Genomic DNA, 13,270 nt, shown 5'->3' on the forward strand with positions numbered 1-13,270 from the left:
CTGATAGTTTAGATTAATTTGTAAAGTATTTGAAAGAAATGAAGGCAAAACAATTCATTTTCACAAAATGCCACCATATGGGGTTAATTTGTTTGTTTATTTCTGTTTTGCATTAGGCTTTGGGCAGAATGTAGCAGGGTTACACAAATGAACTCTGTTCTAGTGGCATAAGAAAGCTCAGGCTTACTGTCCAGGCAAAAATTGTACCCAGATTTTCAGCTTTCATATAACTGACAAGCTGCTAACTGTGTGTGACCTGATCAATTCTGTCCACTGCACCTGCCCAGGTAAGAAAGGGCACAACTGTTAAGGCACGACACTGCTGTGTGGAAAGAGTGAGAAGAGATGAAGGTGAGACTTCCTCTCTCTGACAGTTTCTAGGCAAAAGTTGGGAAGTGCAAGCCACTGCCATTGCCTCTCTGGGGGAAGCACAGAAGGAAAATCTCTCCCTTTGAAATGTGCACCACTCTGAATTGTGAAAGAAACAAGAATTTCTTACTTGCAGATTATTGTCCACCTGTCACTTTGCATTTAATTCTAATCCTGCTATCTTTATTTAGGCAGCATTCCTAATTAACCATCAGATGTTTTGTTTAAAAAGGATCCAGTCTGAGTAATCTCTAGTGCTACAAATTACATGAGTTAATTCAGGCAGCTTTCTCCAGTGCTAGGCTCAGATTCCAAATGTAATCAAAATGTTAAAAAACATTACAATTAATTCATGCTGATAAATGCTCCTTATCTTGTGAAATTTCATTTTGCTGAGCAGAGCAAAACATACTCAATTCTCTTTTCAGTTAATTGACAAGCTGAGGAACAGACTTGTTGGGCTGGAGGAACAGCTCTTGACAGCATAGGTTTCTATTCCAACCCCCAAGTACTTGAATTTTCGTTCAAGTGAAAAATTACATCTGTAAGCACAAGAATAGTACCACTGATAGCAATTGCATTCATCATAAGATCAAAGTAATGGATCTGTCTCAATACCTGTTGAATACCTGCTTGGGGGGAAAAAGGTAGTTTTGTTGTAATCAATAGAGAGCTCATACAGGATGCACTAGGATTCCACGCACCTCTTGTGTACCCAGCAAAGCAGGACATCTTATTACAGATCAGACCAGCAAAAGTACAGATTATATCCTGGTAGTCTCAGGTTTAATAGGTCATCTTCAGTAATCAGGTGGTGTCAGACTTGACTTACAGCTCATTTACTGACTTGTAACTTCACTCAGGTCAAGGAAGAACCAGTCAAATGGGGACAAAATCAAAACTACTTGTGTTTTTGCCTTATAAAGGCAGCAACTCCTTCAGTGAGCTAAGGCTCATGCCACAGATATCTCAGCTCATTCTCTACCTGGAAAGTTTCAGCTGCCCAATTTTGGTGTAACATGCTGCACGACCAACCATATATTATGCGTGTATCATTTTTTGGGGGACAGTTTTCTTTCTTACTAATGCACCTCTTCTGGCTGGATGCATTTCTTGTGTAGCAGACTCCACTAGCTAGAGGACAAATTCTATGCATGCCTCTATTGGTATGGTACAGTTATCTGCGTGTGGGGAGGGAATGAAGTGCTGAGTGAGCTTCTGGAACCATATATGGTGTGCAAGTTTTCATCCAGAGGCTGAGCTCATCTTTGTGAGAGTTCATAAGGCAAAGGCTAGGATTTTTCTCCCTCAAATTAAAAGCTGCACCGCTGTTATTCGATGTTCTTGTTGCCCTGAGCTGTTGTCCTGAGGATCTATCCAGCATATGGGGTCACCTACAAATTGTTCAAATCCTTTGAAGGTTTAATAAAGCTTTTCTATACATATAGGCGAATGATGGCTTAGGGCTCATCACATTGTGTGTTGACCTTTTATGAAAATATGGTTGAAAGTTTCACAAATAAATCTGGGCAGTTGGGAGTCACTAGTTTTGCTATTCCTTTAGTGCTCAAATAAACACCACGCTTCTTTTCTAATAAAAAACCCTAAAGCAACCAAAACACCCAAACTGTGCCCCAAAATAAAATTGTAAAAGTACAGTAGTATTTTTAATGAAGACCTTAAAGCCAGAGCTTTAAGATCTACTGTGTTATTTCACACTTCCATTGTGCTACAGAAATTCAGTCAAGACCATACCACAATAAAATTATCTGCTCTCACAATCGTTAACACCTCAGGATGAGCATGGTAATACAAGAATTTAACCCATATAGAATCTTTAAAAGAGGATCCTACTGTCAATTTGAAAAGCCTCTGTCTTATACCTATGTGTTCTGTTGCTAGAAAATTTCCATGGAAACTGGAAATAAATCTGGGAACAGAGTAATCAATACTGAAAATGTTTAAGGCACATTTTTACAAGTTATCTAAAGAAGTCTAGAAATGTAGAATATATATAGTGAATGGAGAAGCATTAGCAAAAACGTGCATTTATTTTGCATAGCAATTAACAATTCACTTAATGTCTTATTCAGAAAGGTACTTAGTTTTGTGTTTAGTGTTAAGCACATTAACAATCTCATTATAGAGAAAAAGGCTTGTGAACACGAAATTAAGAAGGTTTTTGAGGTGTTTTTTCTGGATGAAAGTCTTTGTACTTTGCTTTCATCATTCATGAATTGAGAATATTAATGCTTTGTTATTTCAGCTATGTAACCAGTATACTTACGTATGTTAATATACATATGCTTATGTACATTAAAGCTGCTTATACTGCTTTAGCTCTATGCATTTGAATATCAAGATACAATTATTTTTTTCTTCAAGCTCCAGATAGCTAGTTGAAGAACCATGTAAATATATAATAGTTATTTCTATCTATTATCATTATTATATATACATTGTGTTAATAAAGTATATTTAATTATAGTATATATTTAATAATATATGTCAGAGTAAACGACAGGAGGTCCATGCTAAGATTTCACAAATGTGGCCTGAAGCAGAGGAAGGTGATATAGTCTGCCCAGGTCTCTCAGCAAGGCAATGAAAGAGACTGGAAAAGCGAGGTATTGTCAGGTCCAGGCCAGGTGTCAGGATCTGTTGGATTTTTTGCCACCAGCATATTGGATAGACAGCCAAGAGCAACTTGGGATAAGCTGTCAGAGGCCTATCAGAGAATCAAGTTCATTATGTTGTCATTGTTAATGTTTCTACCAAAGAATCTTCAATTTCCATCTGGAAATTTGGAAAGACTCTCTGCAAATCAGGAGTCAGTGACAGAGCTAGTGTGCATCGGTACAAATTAAAAGTACAAAGAAAACCAGTATGAGCTCAAAGTTTGCAGTTTGGTTTTGTATTTGGGGATATCAGGGATGTTTACATATTTACTAATTGATTTCTCTGGTTTGCTTCCCTCCCCCAACCCCCAGAGGTACCAAAAACAGAGAAAACCTTTGAGGAGAGACTGATTTTGAAGGCATTCCTACTGAAGTTTGTGAATTCTTATGCACCAATTTTTTATGTTGCCTTTTTTAAAGGAAGGTAGGATAAATGCCCTTTACATACAGATATTTATGGATATAAGTATTTATGTGTGTGTGTATATATATATGTCTATATTAGTGGTTCTGTGTTTAAAAATGGGTGCAAAGGGCTACCTAAGTCTGGGACTGGCCACCTTCACCAGCTATGAAAAAATATCATAAACAGGGTTGTCTAAATCTTGTTTTTGAATGGCAGGGCATGATGTTGAGTACTGTCCTGTCTCTCTTCTAAGTAGAGCATTGTTCTGAAATGCAAACATTTTATTTTTCTTTCTAAAATAAGAATAATCCACACCTCAGAAAATAATTCCTTTCTGTTAAAAAAGGGTGTTGCATTTCTGAGTGAATGGTAGTGCTTACAGGTCTTCACTTTCCACATTTTGGCAAATTTTTCTTGAAGTATCATTTAGCAAAGAAAGATTTTTTTGTTTAATTTAAAATTATGGAACTACTTTCTCTATTACTTTCTCAATGTTTTGTACTATTCGCCCGGATCAAGTTAAATTAAGAAATAGTTATAGTCAACTGGAAGTTGCATGTTTTGGCAAATGAACTGATTGACCAAAAAGCTAATTCAGCTGTCCTGCTAAATAAGTGTGACTTCCTATGGGCTCAGGATCATTGTCTTTTGGGACCCAGTTATCCACGTTATAACACATACTTTTCAATGGGAAACTTAAAATGATTGTTTGCTCAAACTTTGGCAAAAATGTTTAAAACATCCTCTGGATTCTGTTTCATACCATTTTTCTGTTCCTTTTGGGGGCTGTAAAGTTTGTTAATCTATATTCTTCACTAATCCTATTCAGCATCATTGATTTAAGAATTAATGATACATTTTACCAGCAGTTCTAAATATTGTAAGACATTAATGAAAAGTATCACCAATTTCTTTCTTTTTTAATCATTTTTTTGTGTTGTATGCTTATAATAAAGTCAATTTCACTGTTTCTCCCTGTGTAGTCAGAAGAGCCTTGACTGTGTATAGATGTGTAAATAACTCCTTTCAGGGCATTACTCAGATGCAAGAGAATGTGAGTTAGGATATGTGTTCCCAGTTTGGTTTGTGATCTCTAATCAAGAGAGGAAGATTATTTTATTTTTTTTAACACAGAAAAATATTTTATTAAAATTATTTCATCAAGATGTAGTAGAAAAACAGTTGTAGAGGCCTACTACTTTGAAATAATTTTAAATAATCGAAGTTGAAGAGGTGTCGAGTCTTTTACAAGTCATGTTGAAGTAGCTAGTTCTGAAATATTGTAGCTAATATGAATGAACAGTTATGTTGTTAAAATTAATTTTTTCCTATTTTTATATTATTTCATATATTGTTATTGCTTTCAGATTTGTTGGCCGTCCTGGTCATTATGTATATGTATTTGGTGGTTATCGAATGGAAGAGGTAAGTACATAAGAAATTTAAACAAACACATCCTTAACAAAAAGAGATATGTGTACAGTGTATTTCAGTGGAGTCTAGACAGTAAGGGAAAAATAGAAAACATGTTAAAACAAGATGTTAAATCTTCAACATAAATGGACAAACTCCAAATTTTCCATGTGAGGCACCTCTATGTTCTTTCTTTCTGCAGTTTTGAGTACTTCATGGTCTTTCTTTGGTGAAGTTTCACCATTTCTATGTTTTACAACTGGGCACTAAGGCACAAATATTACATGATTTGACTGAGACCCTTGGGAAAACTATGGCAGAACCAGAACTTGAATCTTGCTTGTCATTCTGTAGATCACTAGAAGTCTAGCAATTTTAATAGCTTAAAAAGCTATAGCCATTTTGTGCTAAACCTGTAAACATATTTTTTTTTTCAAAATTCCTTTTAACTGCTGTGGGTATTCCCTTGAAAATCGATAGATGTACTCAAGGTTTTACAATAAAGCTTATGTATAAGTCTTTGCAGGATTGAAGACTTTCTTTCCCCTTGGGAAACATCAGGTTGGAAGAGAATTGGTGATACTGCATTATGTTTATTACATTGATTATGTAGTAAATATTTTAAAAGGAAATATAGTAGCCCCAGGGCACAGTAAGTTATTTCAGAGCTCTGCATATTTTCCATAATGCAGTTTTATGAGTGGAGATGAAATACCTTGTTAAGCATAGAATTGCAATGATCAACGAGCTCCGTGCTCCTGTGTAAATTGGTGGCAGGGGTGATGGGCACATATAGACATTGGTAGCTCTCCCAGGTGGGTACTTTTAAATTAATTCTTTTACTCTCTTCACACTCTATGGTTTTGTTTAATTACAGTGTGCTCCAGGAGGCTGTTTGATGGAACTCTGTATTCAGCTGAGCATCATTATGCTTGGAAAACAACTGATTCAAAACAATCTGTTTGAAATTGGAATCCCGTATGTATCTCAGCCTTCTCCATTACCATGTGTTATTCCTATGACACAGTAAATTAAAGGCTTGATCCTTATTCAACTGAATGGGACTTTTGCCACTGCCTTCAGTGGGTTCTAATTGAATGTGATGATATATCACATTTTTGGTTGTGATGAAATGATCTGGCAGTATTTTATGTTGAATAATTAGCTATATTTGCAGTAAATGGCTTAAAGAAAGTGATTGAATATATTAAATAATTGATCTAAATTAATCTTAGAAACCTGGGAAAACAGGCAAGGTATGATAGATCTCTTGGGAAGTTTTAGAGAAGCTTTCAGGGCAGCAGTATTGAATACAGATTAGTATAAAGTGGAGGAGAGATGGTGTGGAGAAAAGCAATAGCTCATAAAAGATGTTAAAATGTATTACTTGATCTATGACTATTTTACGGGTTTACAGATGAAGTCCACGCATTTCTAAGGCATCTATATGTCAGTATGATGCAGGAGCTACAGTGTGGGAGAGATGCTGACACTGCTTAGTGGCTGTCTGCCACAGGATGCTTAGTACACAGTGTCCTCTGCTCCAAATACAGCAAGAATCTCTCTTGGTCTGTCTCCAGTGTCAAGGGGATCTTCAGGCATTGAGAATCCACTGAGTCCTGCTCCTGCCTCTTGGGAGGTTTGCTCCTGTTTCTGTTAACTGAATCATCCTTGGTGGCAGTGGTCTATGAAATGTTGTATTAGATGAAGAGTCTGGCTTAGACACAAGCCTCAACTTCACTGAAGTTAGTCAGAATCTTTCAGCTCTGGTGTCAGTAGCTTTTGGATCACATCCCTAAGGAAGGCCTTGAAGATGCTAACTAGAAACCAAGATGAGTGACGCTTAAAAGATTATGAATTTTTTTTAAAAATGAGCCTTTTTCATCCCTTTTCCTAGCAAGAACTTTTTTTTGGAAGTAATTTAAATAGAGAGGAAGAAAAAATTCCCAAACAAATCAAATGTGGGTTATGGATGGTTTCATTGCTCTTTTGTCAAAGTTCAACAGGGAGGCCTGTTTTCTGTCTACATCTCACTAGTTTACAGTTTATTTTGAGAAAACGGTGGTAAATCATTCCCAAAATATCTGACATGTTGAAGGCTTAAAGCTTTCTCAGTGTAAAACTGGTGTGATTTTTTTCCTGTCTTCCAAAAACTTGCCGCTACTGGAGTTCTTTAATGGGGATTTTATGACATTAGAAATACTCTATTTATTATTTTTGACTCATAAGAGCAGAGGCTTATCCAGTCCAAACAGAAGATTCCTGTCAAATTATTTCTCAATTCCCTCACTACAACTCTTGGTGCAGGAATGTGACAATTCCATCCCATTTTTCTCCCTCATTTCTGCTCCCCCACCCTCCTGCCAACAACCTATGGTGGCCTCAATTTTTAAAACAGAATAACTGTTTAAAGAAACCCCATACTTTCATCATCTCCTTCACAGAGAAATAGCTCGTTTCAGTCACAATTCTATCTTGTCATTCTGAAGTAAGCACATTTGGTTTTCCTTTGCTTGTCTGCATTCTCAAGAAAATCACATGTATATCTGTAGGGCTTGGCCCTTCTCACTGGGCCTGTTTGCACCAGGAGAAACATGGTGCTTTACTGAACACTTAATTAAATCAGAGTTAGCCGTCTATTTCTGCATGGACTGCTCTATTGGTTTGGACTAGATCCGTAATGGTACTCTGTTCTACCTCATCTGCCCCACATACACAGGCACACAGACACACTTTGAGTATTGATCAATCAGATTTTCAGACAGCTGTGCATAGGTCTGCTGGACACATATAAATCCAGACCAAAAGGGACTCCAAACGTGCATGTATTGCAGAAGTACTAGTTTCGGCATATCTGTGTCTCACATGTAATCTATTATGTCTATACATGCTGTTGTTAGGAGATGTGACAAATGTATGGATAAACATATCCTCGCTCTCTGCCCTCCAGCCTTCTCATCTGGCTTCCTGCTGTATCCTATTCTTTCTGTTCTGCTACCTGTTTTCCTTGGTAATCTCTTACAGTCAGCTCATCTCCTCTGTTAGATCATCCCTTTTCTACCAATAAGTTTTTTATTTTGCTTCCCAGGATATCTCTGTCTTCATCAGGCCCTTGTTCTATTTTCCGGTGTCTACTTTTGCACCAGCTATGCACTGTGATGAACAGTCCTCCTGTGGCAGAAAGATAGATCAATCTTTTCTGTCTCCACTTTCAGCAGCTGCATTTTTTTTTCCCCCTTGCTTTGTGCCTCCTTGGAGGGAATGAGGGTCAGTGAATAACACAGATTATTCTATTGGCTCCCTGTATTTTCACTGAGGGCAGAGTACAAGTGCTGCAATCAACCTTACCCATATGAAGAGGCAGAAAGAATTATCAAAAATGGTGATTTGTCCTTCGGAATCTGGAACTGTCCTCTATATGTCTGTAACATGGAAATATCTCTCTGCTAAGTTGTATGATGTCCCAGATCAAAAGTTTTCTTCCTTACTGAAATCTGAGGATTTCAGGATTATTTTCAGAAAACCTTTTGATTTAATTCACCATAAAAACCCAAGGCATCTTTATTGCTTTGCAGAAGATCACAAAGCCTTACTCCCATTTGCTGTCTCTTTCCCTCAAAATATACTACTAAGTAGATGACAGGCTGAGTTTATAAGCAACAGCTATCCATTATGTCTCTATCACCTCAGATGTTGCCACAACTGGGAACCATTACTCAATGTCTTTGTTCTGGCTTATCCATGGTCAGTGCTGGCTGAAGAGTTATGGAGTTAAACTTCAGATGGCAGCCCTGCATTGTTTGGGGTCATTGGGACACATCCTTGCTTTTTCCTTCAACGTTTCTGGAGAAACTGCTGCACAGCTACGACAGCTGTGACTTGCTGGTCTTCTAAACCTTTCTGTGATTTCTTTTTCAATTTCTGCACCCAAGAATATCAAAACAGCTAGGTAAATGCAACAACAGTTGAATTATAGAAAACTAAACCTTCTTGAATTGAAATATGTGTTCTGTGGTGCTGGAATTCACAAGTTTAACAGATGTGAATATGCCACAGTTCATTCAGATGTCTAACATACCATAATTCTTTTACTGTTGCCACAGAATTGACCCTAAAAGGCTGCAGGGCTGGATAGCCTTAACCTAGAGTTCCTTAAGACTCCTTTTCTTCAGTTCTGTTTTTCTGAACTTATTGAAAAAAATCCATGCAGTTATTTTATTACTCTCTGTCTTTGACCTTGGTGATAAACCCTTAGGGTGAAATCCTGGCCCTATTGAAGTCAATGGCAAAACTCCCATTGACTTTAGCGGGGCCATGATTTTGGCCTTTTTATCCGACATTGGTTTCCATTACTTACTTCAAAATGTACTTAACTATGCTGGATGAGAATACCAAGAGATAATGAAATAAATTTAAAGACACCCTTTCATAGTTATTATCTTTTATGTTGCTTTTCACCTTTAATAAATTATTCTTAATTAATGGGGTATTTTTTTGCTTGTTTTTTTTTCTTTCCTGTTTTTGGTTGGTTGTTGTTTGTGGAACAGGATGAGAGGTTAAAGTCCTTTCATTCTCCCCCTGCCTCATTCTTGTACCCCTTAACTGTGAATATGAGAAGTTGTGTTCTTATATGAACAGACCGTAAGAATATGACTGAAGAAAAGCCTGGACCTTCAGTGCTCCTTCCCCAAAGCAGCAAAAAAAATTATGGGCAAGGACACAAGACTCTGAGTCACTGCACTTCCTTTTCTCTAAACACAGGTGCTCTGGCTACTCAACCTAATAGTATTTCTGTGCTTTCTACCTGTACCCTTTTCCATCATGCTACAAAGGAAAAAGCATCAACTGGAAAGATAACCTTAAAAACCACCCTGGGAGCTGGATCCTAGGGCTTTTCTGTCTTTCCATGTAGAGTTTCCGTTTGCATCTCTGTTCTAGCAAGTATTGCCTTGCAATACTTTGAATTCAGTTCTTGGTAACTGTCACAGGTGATCTGCCTTTGCAGTACCCAAAGGATTTGTTAACTGAGAGTCTTGAGAAACTGGTAAATTGATCCTCAGTTCCAATGTTTCTTGCAAGCTCTGGTGGACATACATCATGAGGACTGCACAGCCACTGAAGACAAAGACTTGCACCAACAAAATAATTTTCCTGCATCTGTCCTATTTCAACCTGCCTCCCAGCTGCCCTGCCTCTCCAGCCTCTATATGTTCTACTCTGTCTCACTCCACAAATTTCTTATTTTTCCCAAGTCATCTTCATGTCTTCTCCTAGAACCCCCAAATCCTTCTACCACTTTTTACTGTATGAATAGAGCAACTATTGAATCACCTGTCTGTTTTTTTAAAAGGAGGCTTCATATAAGTGCACCATGTCCTTGCAGCCCAGCCAGGATTACTTGATTTTGATTTCTCTCTTCTTTTCGTCATCTTTTCTCTCAAAATCTTGTGGATTCTTCAGGGGTGGGGCATTTTCCTGTAGTGATTTTATGCTCTCTTCAGATGCTGATTACCTTACATGATGGGATGCTTATTGGTTATATTAGGAATTGCAAACAGCATAGTTAAACCTTCTTCCCACCTCTTATCTAACACAACAGTTTGGTGCCAATCCCTTGTAAGAAACTGCAGCACCATTTTTAACTGCTCTAGACATAGCCTTCTCACAAAACCCTGCTCTTCATTTTCTTTCTCCCTGATCCTACATTCATTTTTCTTTCATGATATTCAGTCTTTTCAAGAATGGATCCTGCGTTTTTATATTCATTGGCAAAAGGACCAGAAATAATGGCTGTTCTACAGTTCTACAGTTTTCTCTGTTTGTCCAGATTCAAATGGCTACCAGTGGGGTCATGAAACTTTGCTGCATGTGCCTCTTCAGCACAAAACTTCTCGGAGATTCATCCTGAATGGGCAAACCTACCTCTTTCTCACTGGTAGGGCTGCCTGGCATGCAGAAATCAGAAGCTAAAATAGCTCTTGATTATCATTGTCTGTCAACTTTTTTTAAAAAATGTTGATCTGAGTAATTAAAAAACAGGTTTCACACAAGTGCATTTGAAAAGCTTACTCAGTTTTAATAACACAATCATATGTGCAGCTACAGAGTTCTGCAAAACTCATTTTCATTACCCTACTGCTGTATAGCTGGAGAATAACACTGTGCAAATCCCTGTTCTCTGTTTCTTTAACTTTCTGACACATTTCTGTTTGGTCTGAAACTTCACATGCTTGGATATGATACAAAGGTACAATTTTGGTAAAAAATTTGAAAGAATTAGTTTGGCTTGCTTTCAGTTAGTTCATCCTTAAAAAAAAATACATAAAAATAAAAATAAGAAAACTCTTCAAAGCTTAACTCAAAATGGTTAAAGGTGCCACTCCACATGCCTGACTTATAGATAGTCAGATGAAAAATTAAAAATTATTCTGAGTAACTGAGCCCTGGATTTAGTGTATTCCCAAATAAACATTAAAAACAACAACTATTGTTTTAGTTACTGGGTTCTCAGAGGAGTTATGTGTATGCATTAAACTCCATAACTCGACTCCGTGGTGCTATAACCAGAGGATTAGATCACACATGTACAGACTTCACATCTAAACACACCCAAATTTTATCTCAGCTGCTGCACAGTGACAGCGAGATGCTCTTCAACCGCATCTGCCCAAGGAAATGTGAGGAACATTTATAACTCATATCATTTTATTGGAACAGAAATCAGCACTGTCTTGAACTTATTGTTCACTGTCCTCTGAGAGTCCCTCACATTAGCAAATTAATTGGGATATGCTGGAAGAGCATCCTGGGAATTCTTTGATTGTTTTAAATCCTGCCCCCAGTCTCCTACCTTCTGAATACTACATCACCTCTATCACAGACAAGTTCCCTTGATTGCCATAAAAGCAGAAGGGGGGGGGGGGGGGGCGGGGGGAAAGGAAATTTTAGTGTCTTGAAATGGCTGACTTTGCATGATGTAAATGTCTTTGTAAGGATCCATCTAATTCTTTCTTGTGAAGTATTTTAAATCTCCCCACCATTTTATTAAAACTGTGTAAACTGAATGTTCTGGGTACTGAAAGTATTTGCTTAGCCCCAATATATCTGGCTGTTGCCGAAGTACTGAGGATGTTGCCATCAGACTTATGAGCTACGTCTTAGCTACACCTGGAACAAAAGCTGCAGCTGATCTGTTGATTTTTGCAGCTTTGTGATCCTGGGACTGACAGGGCCTGATGCAATCTAGATCTGTTTTAAGAGTGTCTGCCAATCCCCATTTCCTCCATACTGGTGATGAAATGGAATGGGTCCTGTAAACACTGGTCTACACTTGTAGAATTTCTACACTTGTAGAAATTCTGCAGTCACTGTGGTCATTTCCAGGCTGCTATAGAGCCTTGCACTGTGTGGTGACACGGTATTCCTCTGTGGCTCAGTGTATATGCAGGAACAAAGCAATAAACCTACCCAGCAAAGTCTTTAGTGTGTTTGCCAGCTAGCCTTGCCCTGCTACTTAAGTTAGGGTCTGAGAAAGAGGTTCTGCTTAACTGGAGGTACAAATGAAAACCCCTACCATTTCCCCATACATTCCTGTCTCCAGGCCACACATCTCTAGTTCAAAGGATTTATAGCAAGCTGTGGGGGAAAAGTTTGTGTGAGAGCCCTGCTTACAATTCTGGCAAAACATCACTGGAATTAGTCTGGATTTTCACTTACATGGCATATATGTGAAGAGCTATAAAATAATATTGTGCATATTTGTGAAAGACAAATTTCATCTGCAGAATGAAGGTATACCGTAAGTATAAATGTTGATGTTTTATGTTAATTCAACGTATTTCACTTCCTTGATTTTGAAGAAATATCTCATTCTGTTGCATTTTTCCATGGGAATTTCTCAATGTGTAAAATAGCATGAAGTTATTGACGCATATGCATTTAAAATGTCATCTGTGGGGGCACTGGGAATACTTCACTCTTCTTTTAGAGGTGGATTCATTTTACTCTGGGATTATACTACTTATGAAATTGATGCATTTGTCAGTGTCATGACATTTGTATCCCCATCTCAGTGGGACAGTGATTGCTACCACTTTTCCAAAGAAATACTTGCACAAATAATTGCCCACCCATGTGAGTAATTTATAGTCTGGCCAAAATGGACAATGTTATTGCAAAACGTGGTCAAAATGAGAACCTCTGATACAACCTCTTCTGATCTACGGGAGCTGGGAGACATAACTGAACTGTATTTACTTAAGAAATGGTAGGAAACAGTTTTGGTTTCCTGCTTCAGAGGCAGTGAAAACTCACCAGCATAGTTGGTCTTGCAGGTAGCAGTAATATTTCCTGACTGAAATGGGGAATTTCCAAGTCTCACCACAACAGTGGTAGTGCGCTAGCT

At 37.8% G+C, this 13,270-nt stretch overlaps 1 protein-coding gene across 1 annotated transcript in view; it reads left to right on the forward strand.

The window, feature by feature from the left end:
• ANO2 (anoctamin 2) overlaps positions 1 to 13,270 on the forward strand; it is a 199,839-nt gene that overhangs the window by 161,520 nt on the left and 25,049 nt on the right. Inside the window, exons 17-19 of the mRNA XM_087765406.1 lie at positions 3,360 to 3,471; positions 4,821 to 4,878; positions 5,744 to 5,844. Of these exons, the coding sequence (XP_087621532.1) occupies positions 3,360 to 3,471; positions 4,821 to 4,878; positions 5,744 to 5,844 (271 nt within the window). The remainder of the gene's footprint in view (positions 1 to 3,359; positions 3,472 to 4,820; positions 4,879 to 5,743; positions 5,845 to 13,270) is intronic.

The sequence above is a fragment of the Nipponia nippon genome, unplaced genomic scaffold (assembly GCF_047370975.1).
Source record: "Nipponia nippon isolate SJK-2023a ecotype South Korea unplaced genomic scaffold, ASM4737097v1 scaffold_3, whole genome shotgun sequence".
NCBI classification, from domain to species: domain Eukaryota; kingdom Metazoa; phylum Chordata; class Aves; order Pelecaniformes; family Threskiornithidae; genus Nipponia; species Nipponia nippon.